Genomic DNA, 20,119 nt, shown 5'->3' on the forward strand with positions numbered 1-20,119 from the left:
ATCCGTGACCGACAGAGAGCATAGATTATATCTGCAATTGCTCCATGATTTTAACTTTTATGTTTAAATTGACTTTTCTTGCTATTTGGGGATTAATTAAATTCCTTAAGAAAGAAAATCAAAGTTCACTACAAATACCAAGTAGATTCGTAGATCCTAGAAAATGTTCCATATAACGTTACTTAATTCTCGTGATTTAATTCTAGCATATGGTACTTGGGGATACTATCTAATGCCACCAATTCCTTGGACTATATAAAAAAATCAAAAAATAGAACTGCCTTAATTATACTTCAATGTTGAAAAGACCTTTTGATATTTGTCTCTGTCTCCTCAGGGTCCAGTGAATGACAGATGTTTAATGAATGTTAGTTGGAGGGAAGGTGACTTAAAGTTGTAACTTTCAAACATATTAACGGTGTCATAAGATTTTCAATTATACGGCTTTTCACTACCATCAGCTGATTGGTGTCTCTTTCTGCCATGCTGGCTAGTTTTATGTCAATCTAGACACAAACTAGAATGTTCAGAGAGGAGGGAGCCTCGACTGAGGAAAAGCTTCCATAAGATTAGGCTCTAGGCAAGCCTGTAGGGTATTTTCTTAGTAATTAATGAGGGAAGGCCTGCCCATTGTGGGTGTGCCTACCCCTGGGCTGGTGCCCTGGGTTCTGTAAGAAAGCAAACTGGGCAAGCCATGGGGGCAAGGCAGTAAGCAGCACCCCTCTGTGGCCTCTGCATCACCTCCTGCCTCATGTTCCTGCCCTGCTTGTGTTCTGGTCCTTGCTGCTTTTGTTGGAAAACTGGTATATGGAACTATAGGGGGGGAAATAAACCCTTTCCTCCTCAAGTTATTTAGAGAGTGAGGTATGGCTAAAGGCAGGAATGATTGTATTAATACTCTTTTCATATTATTTTAGCCAAAACAACGAACATCTATTGTATCTTCTCTGGATTTCCAGCGAATGAATCATAACCAAGAATATTTTGAAATCAGCACGTCTACAGGGTGTGCCAGCTTTCCTTCCAGTCCTCCAGTTAGTCCGCCCACCTCTTCCTTGGGAACCACAGAAGTCAAGAACGAGGGAGCCGAGCACACAGGTAAAACAGTTCACTTTATGCAGGTATACTTTTGAGCTTTAATAAAGTCTTTATGAGCTTTGGTGATTAAGAGAAATCTTCATCCAAATTTTATTTCCAGTTCACATTTTATGAGCAAAAGTATAAGGTATTCATATTTTTATTATGACAAGGGTATAATATTGTTTTTAATACAGTAGTGGTCTTTCCGGTGTTGACATTAATGTAACAATTTAATATTATTATGGCTGTAATTAAAAAAGGGCCTAGAAATGCTTTTTTCTTCCACTGTCATTCACTACCCTCCCACAGTTCTGTCAGTTAATCGACAGTAGACCTGTTGATAGCTGCCATGAGGATATCTGGTAAGACTGAGTTCGGCACTGTTGCTAAGATAGACTTAAACCCAACTGAACTTGGAAAGGAGGGGTGTAAGAGAGTAGTCCCGCCCACTAGGGAAAGGTTTCTGCTTCTAGCCAATCAGATTCACAGTGTTTCTGTTCTTCAGAGAAGAATGAACCAATAGCTAACTGATGAGGACTAGGACGTGAGAAGTATCTTCCTCTTCTGTCTAATTCACAGCAAAAACACTGTTCAGTTGTTCTCATCCAAAAAGTTTAAGCTTGGTAGATATGCTTCACATTCATTTTAGAATCCTAAATGAAAGTTCCATTATTGTGATCATATGTCTGTTCAAACTGTCTGCACATAGATATATGTACATATATGTATATGTTTAAGTCTTTTAACCAACACTACTATTAAAAGCACCAGAACAAACATTCTAAAAAATTTACAGCTTAGGAATTATCTTCTCTGGGGTTCCAAGTAATAAGACTGATGCTCTGTAGAGGCCATAATCCAACCTTTCATAGCAGCTGGAAAAAGATTTATAAAATGTAAATCAAAGCGCGCCATTGCTGTGTTGATGTGTGGCAGAGGATTTAGGTCCTTGTCATGGCCAATGAAGCCAACTGTCACCTGGTTCCAAACTTGCTGTGGAACCTGACCTTCAGCACACTCACCCAGGCCTTTTTGCAGGACCCAGGCTCAGGGACTTCGGCACTCCGGTTCTTCCCACCTGCAAACTGTGTGCTTTAGTGCCAATGTTATGGAGCATCATTTAGGTTTTGACTGGTCACGCTTCTTCACGTGATCTTCAGATCGTACTGTCTTGAGTAGCAGTTCTTAATATGATGAGTACTGTGGTAAGAAAGAAGCAAAAATAAATACAAAGGTTCCAATATTTTGAAAAAAGCAAATACTTAGTACTCAGTGAGACAGTGTTTCAGGTGTTTCCCTTATATCAGCTCATCATAACCTTTTGGTGGGTGTACAGGTTGAGTGGTATCTTCTACAGTGAAGGAAATTCGGGCACAAAGAAGAGCAATAACAGCCTCCCATCCAAACAGTGCTGGCATTCAAACCTGGTGCCAGTATCCCTGTTCCCACACTTTTCTTTGTTGCTATGTTCACTTTGGTTATATCTGGAGGAGGACAGGGCCTTGCTGTGTAGCCCAGGCTAGCCTCACACTCATGGTCCTACCCTAGCTCACTGTGTGCTGGAATTACAGGTATGTAGCATAACACCTGGCTTGTTCTAGTTACTTCTATCAAATTTTCCCTTTTCTTTCTTCTCTGGTCTTATCTGCATATAAAATAATAATGCCAATGGCTTTTCTGCTTAGCAGCTGTCTTGTCTCTTCTTTCTAGAACGCATACTATGGTAGATGGGTTTGGCACATCATAAGCCTTAAAGTCAGGCTGCCTAAATTGATTACTAATTATGGGACAAGCTCAGCTTCTGGTGCTACAGGTCTTCTCTAAAGAGAGAGTTAAAGAACAAGGAACTAATTAGATTTCCTTAGCCTACAGTGTAACAGTGCTTCTAAAGCCGTGATTAACATCACATCCTATCAGGTACTAAGTTAGTGCTCAACAAATATTAGTAACTCTCCACAGTAGTTGCAGGAATTGCAATATTCTCATACCTCCCCTTCACTTACTCAAATCTCACATTTGTTCAACGAGTATATACTGTTTCCCGTATAGAAGAAAATGGTATATAGGATGAGGAAGTGGGATTTGCCTTCTAAAGAGAGATGGCATGTGGACCCTGGAAAGGATTCTGGGTATATACAATTATTATTCATCTAGAACTTACTTGATGCTCAGTTCCAGATTTTAAAGCCCCCAGTGGGAGGAGTGGCAAGAATTGCTCTACTTGTCGTAATGAAAACTTTCACCAGCTTTTTTTTTTATTTCAAGCACAAATGTTTTCAAGGATGCAAATTTTCCAGTTATATTTGAGGTAGATCGAGATTTTGCTCATTTGTATTTTTTTTTTTTTTTTGGTTTTTCGAGACAGGGTTTCCCTGTAGTTTCTAGAGCCTGTCCTGGAACTAGCTCTTGTAGACCAAGCTGGCCTCGAACTCGGAGATCCGCCTGCCTCTGCCTCCCGAGTGCTGGGATTAAAGGCGTGCGCCACCACCGCCCGGCTGTATTTTGTTTTTGTTTTACATTTTTCTTCATTAAAAGTCAGAGCTGTAGGTATAGAGTGTACGCCCTGAACCCCAAGAGGAGAGAGTAAGAACTCTTGTTTGCTGCATCATCGAAAATGAGTAGCGTAGTTGTTGGTCTCGGGATGCTTTCTGTCTGACCTTCAGCTGAGCGGAAACCTAACTGCTGCTCTCCACACGGGTCCCAGCAGCCTTGCCGTGACTTCACCCTGCAGGGCTCACTTGCACAGTTCACTGCAACCTCTGCAGCAAACTGGTTCTCTGTAATAGCGCGCAAGGACGATGCCCATTTGCTTTCAATTAAAAAGTAAAACTTTAAGATTTTTAAGATAGTTTTTTCTTGTCTAGTTGAGAAAATAGTAGTTTATTACCTTAGAGATAGGATTAATTTGTTACACTTTGGACTTAAGAACCTCCCTCTGCAGACACTCCCGAGTGGCATGTATCGTGTGTTCCTTCCTGGGTTTTTTCAGTATTTCCTATCAAATCTCTTTTCCATTCTTCAATTGCTCTTTGGAAAAGAGAAAGTAAGATAGCTTCCTTGAGTATCCGTGATAATATGTGGGTTAATTCATTTTTGTAAACTATGGAAACTAATATTCTTTAATATTTTCACTTTTATCTTTCCTTTTAATATTAATACTTGAAACCTGCCAACTTCTTAAATGCATAAGCGTCTTTTGTGGCCTTTTCTTGACTTTGAAGTATAATTTAATTAACTGTACATGTGCAGTTCATTTTATAAATGATGGTACAAAACATTAATCTTGACAAAAATGGCATTTAATAGAGCAGGAACGAATGTTGTTTTATTTTCAGCACAGTGGCTACACCTTCATCCGCTGCTATTTCAGCCAGCAATTGGGACTCCGCAGTACTGGTCTGCTCCTCTGGAAGCGGCCTGGCCGTAGCCTGGCCGTAGTACCTGGGGAATTCTGTTCCCCCAGGTACTGGCTTTGCTGCTGGTGCTAAAGGAAGGCAGCTTTAACTAAATAAGACTCAAGATTCAAAGGCTGGGATGAAACCTGAGTAGCAACCAGCTAGCCCTCTCTCCTTGCTGACTTCTCCTGTAAGGGGCCATTTTTCAGCTCAGCAAAAACAAAAATAGCCATGCCACTCAAAGCCCTATATTCCGGTGTGTCTCTCTGTCTCTCCCAGGTGCTCTCTGATGCCCTGTGATGACTTGTTGTCAACTAGTTCCTAACTCCTCCTGCTCTAATGTTAATTTTATTTAATTAAAGCAAATACTAATGAGGGATTCACGGCATTATAGAATACCCTTCCCCGCCCCCAACAATCTATTATACCTTTAAAGGCTGACGACAAAATTCTAGGTAAACCAACAGATTTATTTTGAGGGACAGCCATTAAAAAGCCTTCTGGACTGTGATTAAAGCTTCAATTTAGAAGTCATCAAACAAGGCTGAAGAAAGGAAAAGCTTTGGCAGTGAGTGTGGGAATCCTATGGACAGAACTGCATTTAACTAGGGAGATCAGTGTTAATCTGCCAGAAGTGAACCTGAAGGGAGGCTGGCTGTGCGGAGAAGCCGGCATCAGTGGAGCACAGATACAAATCAATGCCGGATATCTGTGCAAGAATGGAAAGAACAAACCAGGGTAATGGATGCACAAAGGTGAGGGATGAGCTCAAAGAAGGACCTGCATTTTCCAGCCTAAGCAGATGAGCCAAATACAACTGCATTTCCTGAAATGTGATGCCTGCAGGCAAGAAGGTAGGCTTAGGGCCTTGAAAGCCCAGTTGGCCATTTCTTTTAAAGACTTTCTTACTGGGAGTGGAGAGTCACGTGGTCTAATTTCTGTCCTAGGAGGATTCCTCAAAACAGTCTCTGTAGTTAGGCCAGTATGGTTTTCAAGAGGAGATACTTGGTGTGAAAGGCCATATCTACATATACATTAGTCTGTTCAAAATATTTGACATACTCTTCGTTTGTTCAGTAAGTTATAATATAGGTGGACTTTACCTGGACCTACCTCTCCGTACTTTTTCCCACTCTTCCTTGAAGAATGATGATTCTGGTTCATGATTTCTAGAGTCCTCTTGAAGTGCGGATTTCTTCCAAATTTGTGCCCCCACAGAGCTCTCTGCTCATGACCCCCATGCATCGCAAGTATCTTGTTCTCATATGGACCACATCCCTGACCTGAGAACCCTTCTCCTTAGGATCTCAGTCTTAGAGTGGCTGCAGGTTTATGTGCTCCCCCCACATGATCAGGATGATTTTTTTTTCTTTAATAGAAGTAGTGGTGGGATTTAAATGGTAGAATTTGGGGTCTATTTTGAAGGTAGAGATAACATATTTTAGTGGTTGGATACAGATTATGATAAAATGAAAAGAAAAGAAGAAAAGATATGTATGATTCAAGAACTTTGGACCTTTTAAATCATTAAAAGGATGGAGTTTATTGTAGTTAAGATGGGGAAAGTTCAGTTTGGACATTTTAACTTAAACTTGGTATCAAAAGAGTTATATTCAGTAGGTAGTCGAGACTCGTTTGTCAGCGGGCTGAGGCAGAGTTACGTGAGGGAAAACGATGTACTAATTGTATGCTCATTAAAAGTAAAGGGTAAAAAGTTAAAAGCTCAAGAAGGCTTAGCCTACAGTAGGGAACTACATTTCTCAGTAAGAAGGCACTGGCGAGGTGTGTTGTGGATTTGGGGCAGGGGGAAAAGAGAAAAACAAATCCTGACAGATTCTTCTGTCTTCTAGAAAGCTAATCCAGAAAGTTCTTTCCATATAAAGCATTCTGTGAATTAGCACTGTCTCAAGGGCACCTGCCAGGCAAATCAGCCGTCCTGGGTAACTAATTACTTTCAGTTCTCCTGTAGTTTCAAACCATCTACCTCCTGCTGGAGAAACTGAGGGGGGAGAGGAGAAATATTTTTTTAAGTAAAGTAGAAAAGTGCTTCCTTCCAAATGGAAGGAAAAACAAAACCCAGGAGCCATTAGGTACTCAGTAGCGTAGGATGGGTTTCTGCAGAGAGGAAACACCAGAGACGCAATATCAGAATGGAGAGGGTGGCATGCGCGCTCCCACTGGGTAGAGATTGCCAGAAAGGGAGGCAAAGGCCTTCCTTCTAATTAGTTCACAGGGATGTGAACCAGACCCCCCTGAAGTCGAGACCTCACAGCTTGCTGGGGGAGACTTTGGCCACAGATGACAAGCAAACCAAAGACAACCTCGAAAATCTCTAAGTTCCAAACTAAGATTTAGTGTGCATGGACAGAAGGAAGTTAGGAGTTTGTGAGGGTGATTATAATTATGTGTTTTGAGACATCCAGAAACAATCCAGTATTTCATTTTTTTTACCCTTTCACAATTTCATACATATATAAAGTGCTTTGATCATAATTACCCTATTATTCTCTCTTATTACCGAACCCTTTCTCCCTCTCTCTCCCTCTGCCCCTGTAGCCCACTATGTCACACAGGAAGGTGGGATGTTTGCCACTGACGCTTGACAAAGAAAGGAGAAGTTGTGTTGCAGTAGTTGAAAACTGAAAACAGCAAGGACACACACGTGATGTCGATGTCGATATGTATGTGTTGTGGGCTGACTGCATGCCACCCCACGCAGCTTTCAGCTCGGTGACCTTCTGAGGCCCCCTTGAGGAAATCATAGGAACTTGTGGATTTCATGAACTCTTGAAGAAAATAAAAGGGGTTCAGAAAATATGTCCCCAAGGTCATACTGTTCCTTACCGTGAAGAACGACCAAGCTTAACAGGATGTGACCATGTCCAGAGTCTCTAAGAGACCAGGAAGCCAGGCCTCCCAGTTCTTTGCTTGTTATCCTTGCAAAGCCAGAGCCCAGCAGGAAATATCAGGGAATGCACTCCTACCTCCTACTCACCTCTCCTGTTGAAATTTCACCAGAACGTGGTTAGGTCCTTTCTCACCTGGGGTCAGCTTCTCACGTGTCTGTACATCACTCTTCAGACCCCAGTCTGTGTGTCGTAAGGTAGCAGTCTGCCTTCAAGTCTGATGACTTGCTAAGCTACCTATCCCTACATGAGGACAAGTCTCCAGACTATACTGGGAGCAGAAAGGATTTAGGGGTGACAAGATTTGCTGATGGATATGTATTCCCTTTTTCTCTGAAATTCCTTTTACGTTGGACTAGCACTACTAAATTTAAAAAATATATGAGAGCAACATATATGCTTAATTGATTCAGTAGCACAAATGCTTAATAAATAGATTCACTTTTTATATCACCATATTAATGTGAGTTCAGGTGGCAATCACAGCTCGGACCCTTATACCTTCAGTACAAATCAGGAGCATCCATGCGAAGTGAGTCTAGCTGGGCACCAGAATCTGAAATCCCTACAGTGACTCAGAGCGAGAAGATTGACTGGTTTGCAGACTTGGGATTTCTTTTTGCTAGTCCCATGCCCCCGTTTGGTGTGTCCTAGGATGGGAGAGCAGCACAGCTGGATGTGTGTCACTCTGGGGGACAGCCAGTGTTGAAGATCCCAGCAGAGGCGAGGTAACAGTGGTTGAGGGATGCAGTTCCAGAGACATGATGTTCTGAGAAGTCCTCCTTTTTTCCAAACTGGATTTTATTAACTTGGTTTTCTCTTGCTTTTACCCAGAGTTAATACAGGTGAAAATATAACTACTTCATTAGCTAAAATTTTCTATGAGAATCCAATTCACCATAGCGTATATCTTCTCTTCAGTTACCCTGCCTGTTTTGGTTGTATGAATAGTGTTTCTCTCTCATTTGATTTTTCTCCTGCTGAAATTGCTTTCATCACTTGATCTGACCTCCCCCCCATCCTCCATTATCAGTTATATTTGTGGGATTATGCATGTGATCATTATAATTAAATGTGAGATGGGGAGGGAGAAAACATGATGATAATGTTTAAGAAGAAGATGTTGGGGGAGCCTCCTTGGGGTTGAGTCCATGGTGCTGGCTGGGGAGAAATCCCTGCCCTATCCCTGCTCAAAAAGAACTTCTACCACTGCTAACTCCGTTCCTCTGGTCACATCTGTCGCTGCAGCCTCCCACTCTGTTCTTTATCCTTGACTGTGATGGGAAAGTGGTCTGTGTGCTCACCTGATGCTTGCTTTTCAGAGGCTTTGCTTTTGTGTGACATGCCAGGGAAGACCTAGGGCAGAGGGAGAATCTCCCCAGGTGGCTTTCTCCTGGATACGAATAGCTCCTCACTGCTTCGCCGCCTTGACTTTGGAAGCCTTAGCTCTTCTGGTTGACTCTTGACATCTGTGGCAGGGAGAATTCTAAAAGAGCACCCAAGTTCTGCTTTCTGAGCCTTAGTCTTCTCTTCAAGTCCATGTGAGTTGTGATGTATGCTAGCTGCTGACAGAGGCTATGGGGCGTAACTCTATTGCGTATTTAATGGCAAAGTTGGAGGGAGGTGCGAATTCAGTGAAGGTCTCCGTAGTTGACTTTAAGTTAGTCACAGGAAGGATTCTATCACTTATTCTCATTCCTGTGACAAACTCGTGATAGAGGTAACTTAACGAAGAGTGTGAGTTTGAGCGGGGAGTGGGGGGTGAAGCTTGCTTGCCTTCAGGTGACCCTCTTCCGCCAGCCAACCTTACCAAGATTGCACAGACTCAAAACAGGGATTTCTACTACTTATTTTAATACCGTGAGCCCATTATAGAATTACTTTTAATACAATATGTTATGATTTGACTAACCATTTATGTCATTTAAAATTAATAAAATTGTACCTGTCCCTTTTAGAAGAAAAGAATTTTCGTATGAGCATGAATGAAAAGGTCTCATTGTATCCAACTTAACTTTTGAAGTTAATTCTAACTTCTGTTTACTTAGATCATGGTTCTTGTTTCCATCCAACTATGCCATTAACTTGTAAGCATGTTTTTCTTTGTGCCATGGCGCCTCAATTCTGTCAGATTAAAATGTTTTCCCATCCAATCCACCTGATAGCATACAATTCTGCCAGATAATTTGACTAATGGTAGCTATCTTATTCTATTAAAGCTGTTATATTTAAAGATTGTAAATTGAATAATTTATTATTATTATTATTATTATTATTATTATTATTATTGAGACAGGGTCTCTCTGCATAACTCTGGCTGTCCTGGAACTCATTCTGTAGACCAGGCTGGCCTTGAACTCACAGAGATCTGTCTGTCTCTGCTTTCCAAGTGCTGGGATTAAAGGCGTGTGCTACCACTGCCTAGCTGTACACCAGATAATTTGGATAATTTAGACAGCTGAAAGTTATTTCTCTTCTGGATGCTGGGAAATGCATATCAAGGAATTAGACTTGTTGGTGGCTTTTGGATTCTCAGACATATCGTTCTGTGTCTCACAGGGAGGAAGAGGCAAATGAACTCTCTCCAGGCTCTCCTTTAAGGGCACAGATGCCATTCATGAGCCCTCCACCTCCATGACTTTATGGGGTCCCGTGGCTCCCATCTTTTCTGTGTAGCTTTTCCTAGCTCCGCCAATGTTCATGTTCTTCATGTGCTTCTGGGAAATCTTATACAAATGCATGTGTTTGTGTTTGTGAGCCCCTTACGGAGAGAGACTGTGTCTCAAATGCAGTGTATCCCTAGAGCCTAGAATGGTGACTCTACCTGTTATACACTAGATGTCAAATACTTGAATAAGGGAATGGATACTTGCCTTTTTGGAATTCTGCCGCCCGCCATGAGCCTACTTTGGATGTAAGAACTGATGGCACTGGGAAGGCTATACAAAGGAGGCTGCTGCTATGGACTTAATGTTTGGCGGCTTCAGATTCTTTTTTTGGAACCTGACCCCCAGCGTGATGCTGCTTAGGTTGTGAAGATGGACAGCTCATGAATCTCATCTTTGCAACAAGGCAGCACCAGCTTTCTTCTTAACAACAGTTGTCTTCCTTGGCCCTGGATTCTTGCTCTCCTTTTTTACTTCATAAAATGCCCCCAGAGATATGATATTGTAATGTAAAACCTTGTTCCATAACCTCTTTTACAGATGAGATTTCTTTTAAAATGGGACGATATTCTGTTTTGCTAGACAGGAAATAGTTGACCTGGAGCTCCTAGAATATAAAAATCACTCCAAAAAGTAATATATCTAATAATTCATACTAATTTTCTTTTTTCCTCTCTGTTTAGTGGACTGTTGTGTAAAGGCTTAATTTGAAAAATAACTTTACAGACTTTTGCCATCCCTGTCTTATCGCAAGGTCAACACAGGATAGGATGGCTATATTTTATTTTCTTTCCTTGAATTGACTTTATTTTGTTTCTCTCTTTGCATTGGTGTATAAGGTTGAAAATGTACCGTACTGGGCCCTGGAGACTTGAGAAGAATCCCATCTGCTGACCAGCAGCTTGCAAGGGTTAGGGCTAACACTCGCTCGGGGGCTATAGTTGAGCTGTCCATGGTTCTGATTTAGATCAGCTAATGGGATACGAGGAAAGCACACAGGCTACAAAGAATCACACATATTCCAGAATCAAGGTCATAATTTTTGTATTACCACACTCTTTTGGATAGCAATCAGGTCTATGATTTGTGTTTGTTTCCTCTACTAGCACAGATATCTGTGGTCCCTTTTATAAACTCACATGATCAGAAGTTGCCTATACAAAGCTAATAATAGATTTCCGATCCCTTTCTGGAAAGCACACAAGCCAACACAAAAGGAAGTGTTATTCATCAAACAGATCTCTCTATTCCTAGTGATTATCCTTTTGACAAGCTGTTGTCCTAGAGGAAGGATTTAGATCACATATCAGATAACTTCACAGTTGCTTTGTATTTCTTCTGAGTAATAAGCAAACAGTACTTGTCTAAATTTGAAGGGAGCCACTGCTCTATTTTAGTCTGTTAGCATTGGCCTGTTCCTGGTCCAACGATGTGCTGGAGACCATCAATTTGCAGCTGTGTTTTATTTCTGCTATTAGTTATACTTTTCTAGAAAGGGCAACATTATAACGTATGTGTCAAGTTCTCTAAGTAATTTGCTGTTTACTAATAATACATTTGCTCCCGGAAATTGTCAATAAAGAAAACGAATACTAGTTTTCTAACCGGTGTAAATGAAGTACAAAGGGAACCCGGATCACTTTCTTCTCCCTCGTATTTGGTCTAGGACCTGTGCAGCAGCAATTGTTGTGTAAACTTTAAAATTCATCTTAATGCATTTACATAAAATGGATCTCTATTTTTAAATAGGACCTGCTATTCTATTTTAGCAGCCTTAAGCCTGAAATCCTGCGGTTGGAGCCTTACTTATTGGTTGGTTATGAATATGTATCCGTTGCTTTTCTCATTGTTCTGACAAAATACCTGATGAACCAACTTAAAGAAGGGCTCACTTTAATTTTACGTTAATTTTTGCTTCATGTGTATGAGTGTTTGTGTGCATATATGTGTGCACATCACATGCATTGCTGGGGCCCCCGCAGCCCAGGACAGGGCACCAGATCCTGAACCCAGGTCCTCTGCAAAAGCAGTATGTGCTTTTTTATATTTTTTATATTTTTTTTTGGATAGGGGCTCACTACGTAGCCCTGGCTGGGAACTTGCTAACTAGACCAAGTTAATCTTGAACTTACAGGGATCTATCTGCCTCTACCTCTGCCTCTGCCTCTTGAATGCTGGGATTAAAATCCTGAGCTACCACCCTAGGCCTAGGAGCCGTAAATGCTTTTAAACACTGACCTCCATCTCCAGCCTGAAGGGGTTCATTTTGATTGACAGTTTAAGGTTGCAGCCCATCATGGTAGAAGAGGTGCCCAGGCAGCTCTAGCTATGGTGACAGGAGTGTGAGGCAGCTGCTCACATCATACCTCCCAGAAATTGTCAGTACAGAAGTCAGAAGCAGAGAGAGATGAGGGCTGGTCCTTCTTCTTTATCAAGCCTGGAGCCCTAGTACATGGGATGATGCTCCCCACATGGTTCTACTCTCCTCAGTTGGACCTATCTGAGCATGCCCCTCAAAGACACGTCCAGAGTTGTATCTCCTAGGAGACTCTAAAGTCACTAAATTGACAGTGAAAATTAACCTACACAAATACAAGCTTAGACATTTTAAATAAAATTAATTGTATTATTGAATCTTCTGGAAATGTCAGATAAAGTGTTTACTTATTTAGCTAATACTCATACCCTATTATTGCTATTCACTATTGTTAATATCCACTAAGGATACTGGGAATATAATAATGGAAAGACATGCTCCATGCTCCCTAAATTTCTATGGTAAACAAATAAATTAAGATCAAATGTTCTTATATGAATTATGACATAAACATAGAGAAAGCAACATTTAAATCTGTCTAGGCTAGCCAGGGGTGGTTTCATAAGCAGGTGATACTTGTCTCAGGTATTACTTGTTTTATGACTTGAATAAGGACTCAGTTACCAAAGCAATCAGTATATGAAAAAAGAGGTAGGTAGGTAGATAGGTAGTAGACCCTCTTGAATCAAAATAATTCAATCTAAATCCCGATTTTACTACTTTCCACATCTTAAAGTAAATAACATTTCCGAGATTTTTTAAATAAGAATATCTATGCCAGTACCCCCACCCCCAGAGCCATGCACTTGTTAAAGACCCACTGAGTGTGTGTTTTCTCTCTCTCCGAGGCTCACGACAGCCTTGTACCTGGCACAGATAGTATTAGCCACATTTTTAACAGGAAAGGGCGCTCAAACATTGGTTTGACTACTTGCTCAGATCACACAACTAAGATAGTAGCAGAAACAAGACAAGAACATCTCTTGGTGTACTGCCCCCTAGAGGCCAGGCTTCTCCCTTCAATAGTTTATTCCATTATGTTATCTTTCTTGAGTAGTGACTGTATCGTCATATTATTGTGCTTAGTGATACTACAGGGGACAAAGTCTCTGCTCTCGCTAGCTAGTCATCCGTGAGGCAAGGTAGACTTTATAGTAGCAATTGCAATAATCCTACCAAGTTCTGTACAAGGGCACATGTAGGTCTCTGGGGGAAATGTGTGGCAAGATGTATTCTCGTCAAGGGGCTATAGGGGGTCCTGAGACCAGGAGAGTGAATAAGAACATGTGGACAGAGAGAAGAGAATATTGTTCTAAAGAGTGGGACGATTGGAACCAATATAAATGCCCCCACGGTGTGGAGGGCGTATGTGAGAATGCTTGTTGATCAGTAGGTAAGAACGACTTGTGCATAAATGTGAGGATCTAAGTTCGGATCCCCTGGCACCTACATAAGAGTTGGAGGTTCACGGGTGTTTGCTGGTCATCAGTGTAGTCTCCCCCACATCCCTCCCGAAACTTACCACCATCTCTTGAGCTCCAGCTGTCTCAAGGCAGTAAGGCAGAAAGGGAGAAGCATAGCCAGTATTCTCCTCTGGCTTCCACCCACATACACTCATATACTATACACATGTGACATACATTTCTCTGTCTCTCTCTGTCTCTGTCTTTCTCTCTCTGTGTGTGTGTGTGAGAGAGAGAGAGAGAGTGTGTGTGTTGGGGGGTGGGTGGGTGTAGACTTTGAAGGAAAAAGGAGCTACAATTTCTGTACTGCATAGAGATCCTAGCCACAGAGCACATCAGTCTCAAACATCAGATTAATTCTCTGCTTGACCCACATGGGTTTTCAGATTTCCCACACGGATATTGTCAGGTCCAAGTTGGCCCTGGTGGGAAACGACCCCAGGTTTCAAGCAGCTCATGACGTCTGCTCTGCGGTGTCCCTTATTCCCTTCTGCTCTGCTTCTGCTCTGCTTCGAGGGCCCTAGACAGGAAGTGAGGCAGGCAGAGGTGAGTCATTGGCTGCTCAGATCGGGCTCTGGGGAAGAACGCGTTCAAGATGTACGGGTTTTACAGGACTCCTCCTTCTCCTCCTCCTCGGCTGCAGAGGCTAGAGAGGAAGGAGGGAGGGAGGAGGCTAAGTAATCCTCACTCTCTTAACTGGAGCAGGAAACCATAGGAAACTCTGATCGTATTCCTAAAAGTTTAACGTTGAGAACAAGCAGCTGTGGTTACTCCACGGGCCGAAGGTGCCAGGATCAGCTGGAATCGAGGGCACAGTAAAAGCATTTCAAAGTGTCTTCAGGCCAGCAGGCACTACTTAAAGCAATGTCCCACCCCCCCCCCTTTTCCTCGCTGGAGAAGCTCCTTCCCTTGAATATTTTCACTTTACTTTTTAGGTCTCTGCATATTTCCATCTGGCTTAGTCTGTTCTGTGGGGACGCTACTCGTTACCTGGCTTCAGTTTTAATTTAAAAGGAAGGAAAAACCTGTAATGATGGAACCGCCCAGGCATGTGGGCACCTGATTCATTTCCCTGGGTGGCATGGTGACTCACCCTCATTAACGCAGTCTTGCTTTGAGAAGTCTGGTGTCTTATTGGGCTGCCCAGTGTGCCCACAATGAGCTAAGTGCCTCTCATGGGCCATCCCCTACTCTTCATCTCTGCTATGAGTCAGATGTTTTACATTTCAAAACATCATCCCGCCTCCAATTCCCCTCTTTATAAATTATGCAGGGAACTCTACCAACAACAGGTTCTAAACAGATGTCTAGACGGGCCTCTATAAAGCACTGTAGTGCGGGACTGTAATTCAGTGCACAGCTTTATGGCCAGCAGTAATTAGGATAACGGGCTGACTTATCCATCCACTCACTGCTCTGTAAACATCATAGTGCCTCATTGGATGAACACACAGTCATCTGAAAGGGCATTCAAGTAGAGATGCCCAAGTCATGTGAAAAGCTTGCCCACAATCTCTGCTGGCCTCTAGACCAGTGCATGACTTGTCTGCACTTGCTGGACTTTGTGGAATGGTGTTTTCCTAGCTATGGAGAGTGGTCTGTTTTGCTTACTCCTTGGAGCGCTCTCTGCAGGTGGCTCTGGGTACCACATTCCCCCAGACTCCGTCCATCCCTATTGTCTTCTGTGTGCTCCTCTCCCTCTGATGGCTGTTCTTCAGAGTTCTGGACCTCTTATCTGTGCACTGCCCCTCAAGACTCTCAGCCACATATATGGCTCTGCCGCTTAGCCATGCATTGTTAGGATCTCAGCCACATACATGGCCTCATTACTTAGCCATATGTTGTTGTTCTGTTAGGTTTTCTCTCTAGCTTAAGCTGGAGTTTCAAACCCTTAAGTTTATCTCTGTCCCAGATGGCTCTACCTGCACGATCCACAAGGCTTTAGAGACACCTGTCTATATGGATTTTGTAGGGCAGCCCCAAGAAAGTGTTGTAGACACAGTGACTTGAAACAGAAATTATCATTCATTGTCCTGCGTGCCAGAAACTTGTCCCATGCTCCCTCTGCAGTTAGGCGGGAAGAATCTACACACACACACACACACACACACACACACATATGCATAAACATAAACACATACATACACATACTTACATACACACAACACATACATGCATATACACAAATATATAACACACATACATGGACACATATACACACATATGTACACATACACACATGTACATAAAACAAATACATGCATGCACATACATAAATATACATATACACACATAAACACATACAAACATATCCACATGTACAGACATACATGTTTATACGTGTATACACGCTTCCAATATCCAGGTATTGCTCTGAGAGCATTGTGACTATGTTCTCTGCCTCTGCCCTCTTTGGTCTCTGTGTCCTTTCTTCTTATATCAGCTGTTGTATTTGGGGAACACCCTAACTGATTTAAAAAATTTGTTTATGTTGCATATATGTAAAATTAATGGCGCAGAGATTATGACTTTCTGATGGGATTTCTAAGGCCTAGTGCATGCCATAGTAAACAAATCATTACCTAATGAATACTGACTGCAGAGAAAGGGGATGTCAGGGAGGGAGGGAAAGGGGAGGAAGGCAGGATGGAAGGAATGAAGTCAATTACGAATTAGTTAATCTTATAGTGAACAAGCTTATAAGTTAGGTTTAGGCATGAAATTTTAAAATGTGGTTCAATATTATTTTTCTAATCAACATACTAAAATACATTAAGTATCAGTAAAACATTATTGGAAGTTATTCATGAACCTTCTGTACTGCCACAAAGGCCCTTGGTTTCCATGAAGCTAAGAAGATATATTTATATCCCCCAATGCTTTTGTCAGAGTTAATTCCTTTTCCTTGTTTTTATTAATGGAAAGTTCTCGTGTTTGTTGATACTATAGGATATCATATCCTTTCTCAAATATTTCTAGAGCATAGAATGTTTTATATTCTCCAAAATGGATCAGCAATGAGCAGCGTTCTAATTACGAGAAAAAAAGAAAGATTAAAATCAATGTAATCCTTATAGCTCAGCAGAACATTTCCTTATGTTATGTCAGCCTGAAAGAACAAAGGAAAGCATCATATTAAATCAGTGTATCCATTCGCTTTTGTAGGCATGTGGGCTTCTCTGCACAGAGAGCTGGTTGACAAAGGGTCATATCGATTATTTTGGCAATCAAGAAATTAAAAGGAGTGGGACATGCAGAACTGTATCTCCTTTGGCTGCATTAATACGTTTTCCTGAGCAGATCTTCAGTAGACTCTCATGCCTGCATGCTTGCGATTATTAAACATGACCTCAGTTCAACTAAATCAGACGAGGTCTTCCAGGTGTCGCTGAGGAGCCATGTGGAAGTGCCTTCTATCCCCCCAGCACTCATTGTGTAAGCAAATCAGGGTTACTCCAGGGAGTTAATTGTGTTCTTTGTGAGAAAGCAAGACCACAAAAAATAATCTAAGATTCCTTATTTTGCTCTACTTTGCATTAGTGAAGGTATTAAATTCACACGAACTTTCAGACACATAATTATACTACTCACTAATTAAACAGGAAAAGTCAACCAAGTTAGATATAGTTAGAACAATATGTGGCATAGCCCAGTGGGGCTGCCTAGACTTATTGTCATTAAATTATCCCAAGTAGACACTGGCATTAACAGCTTAAGTATTTATTATTCTTCTATCTTTAGTTCATTTTGACAAGTTGCTAAAGATTCTAGCTTTTACCGTGTTGTGTGGGGGCCTCTAGGTACTTATGTAACCGCCTCTATAGCTTTATGTAGCAATTTTCTTCATTTAAAAGATTCATCCTTTTTTTAATTCTCAAAAGTTTTAGAGAATTTGGAACAATTTCCTTCCTTTTAGCAATAAGAGATGTCACTGTCCGTTAGACCCTTATATGTAAATCATCCCTATTTTAAGAAAATGTTTTTCATGTGCTAACTTGATCCTTACACTAACCCTAGATCCACACTGTTATTTCTGAGAAACGACTATGCCATGGGGCATTTGCCTGACTCCATGCTTACCTGACTAAAGGAGGGTCAAGTTGGGCTTGGATGCCATGCAGTCTGACTCAGAGTCTGGTCCCTTGACCATGGCATGGTGACATTTTCCTGCCTCTCAGTAATCTTATGAGATCATGCTATGATGTGCTTTAGAAAGCAGTAGCACTTTTGTTTATTGTAATAGCTATTATTCACACACGACCTCCTGTGCACTTGGAATTTCTCAAAGGATAAGTAGGTCTAGGAGAGGAAATCTTTGTATTCGCTGATGTTGGCCATGTCTGGACATGTTTAGGAAGAAGCTGTCTTAGAGAATTAGCTCCCCCGTATCCACTCAGTATTCATGGTGGCTCTTTTTATGGTTGAGTTCCAGAGATGACTATCCGAGCCCTTCCCTAGAAAGAACGCGAGTCCAAGAAGGACACCACAGTGGCTCCCACTTGTTCCTGATGGTAAAACGAAAGTATCTGGTTCTTTAAAGAAAGGGATTGAAGTGCTGGCGCTGGAGAAATAGCCTGTCTTCTCCACACCTCATCCCACTGCTGACGCCATCCTTCTGACTGACTGTGATGCTGAGAGCCATCCCCGTGGATAATCACCAGGCCACCTCTGGCACTGACTTGGGCATTTCTGTGTCACACACCACCATTCCACCCTAGGCCTCTTTCTCCTACATAACTCATTCATTTAATCGGTGTGCTAATTATTCCTAATCAGCAGATGGGAAGCAGAAGGACAAAGCAACTTTCTATAGTCTGTAGTACTGAATGGTTTTTAGACCTATTTTGATCCAAATTTAGAGTTTCTTGTGGTAATTAGTGAATTGCTTTTTTATTCTATTTATAGGCTTAAACCAAAGTAATCATGGTCTAAAAACCATGTGTTCTCCTATTTAAAAAAAAAGTAAAGAAAAGAAAATCAAATGCCCTTTGAATTCAGAAGCATTGTTTCCGTTGCCATAGCAACCAGCCCAAATGTAATGCAATTACAATAGGAATCATTGTATTACCTTATAGGTTACATAGTTCAGAACAGGTTTAGCTGATCAGTCTTGTCAGTGTTTCTTATTCATTAAAAGTGGGTGGAGATCAACCATATGGGGCGAGAGAAGCTGGGGACTGGGAGAAGCTGGGGACTGGCCATAATTGTTGCCCTCCCCATGGCATCTCACTGCATGAGTTAGCCTTGAGTTTCCTGGAGGCATTTTGGAAAGAGAGAAGTCAAACTACCTTCCTAGTGCTACAGGGCTCCAGCGCCGGTCTTCAGGGGCAAGCAAGATGACGTTGAGTTGCCTCTCTGACTTACTCTCAGAAGCCATACAGAGTCACAGCTACTCCGTTCTACCAGTTAGGAGAGAGTCACACGCCTCCCCAGATTAAAGAGATAAGATTTGGACTTGAGAGGAAAAGTGTCAGCATTGTAGATGGACAGAGAGAAAAGAGGATAGGGCTGTGGCCATCTTCACAGAGATAGTTTAAGTAGTCCGTCCTCTATCTTACAGCCAAACTATGTTCACCTTCTCCAGAGACCCCTCACACACACACACACACACACTCCACACACACACACACACACACACACACACTCCACACACATAATACACCCATGCACACACACTCCACACACATGAACACCCATGTACACACACTCCACACACATGAACACCCATGCATACAGATGCACACACACTCACACACACACACACACACACTCCACACACATATACACCCATGCACACACACTCCACACACCTATACACCCATGTACACACACTTCACACACATGAACACCCATGCATACAGATGCACACACACTCACACACACACACACACCTATACACCCATGTACACACACTTCACACACATGAACACCCATGCATACAGATGCACACACACTCACACACACACACACACACACACACACACACACACACACACACACACACACTTCATTCCTTTTAGCATCAGTCTGGCTCCTGACGTTCATTGTCCATACGAGACTCAGCTGTTTTCCTTAGGTGTGTTATTTTAGGCAAACCCTCTGAGTACCATTCCTCTTGGTTTGGATCCTGTGGTTCTTGGCTCTGCCCTTTGGGATCCTATCCCCATTGAATAACCTTTCCTTTGTCATAATGAGTTATCTATGTATAAAACTAAGTAACTTTCCCATTCACTTCCCACTTGAAGTAATTTTGTTGCCCAGAGGCCCTTCTTCCTGTGGTAATTTAGCCTTT

The 20,119-nt window shown here is 41.9% G+C and overlaps 1 protein-coding gene across 7 annotated transcripts in view; it reads left to right on the forward strand.

Annotated features, from left to right (window-relative positions):
* Window positions 1-20,119, forward strand: part of Anks1b (ankyrin repeat and sterile alpha motif domain containing 1B) — an 896,366-nt gene that overhangs the window by 352,554 nt on the left and 523,693 nt on the right. For all 7 annotated transcript variants that reach the window (XM_038314479.1, XM_038314480.1, XM_038314482.1 and 4 more), the window contains one exon: window positions 918-1,098. In XM_038314479.1, the coding sequence (XP_038170407.1) occupies window positions 918-1,098 (181 nt within the window). The remainder of the gene's footprint in view (window positions 1-917; window positions 1,099-20,119) is intronic.

This window comes from Arvicola amphibius, chromosome 17, assembly GCF_903992535.2.
Source record: "Arvicola amphibius chromosome 17, mArvAmp1.2, whole genome shotgun sequence".
NCBI lineage: Eukaryota > Metazoa > Chordata > Mammalia > Rodentia > Cricetidae > Arvicola > Arvicola amphibius.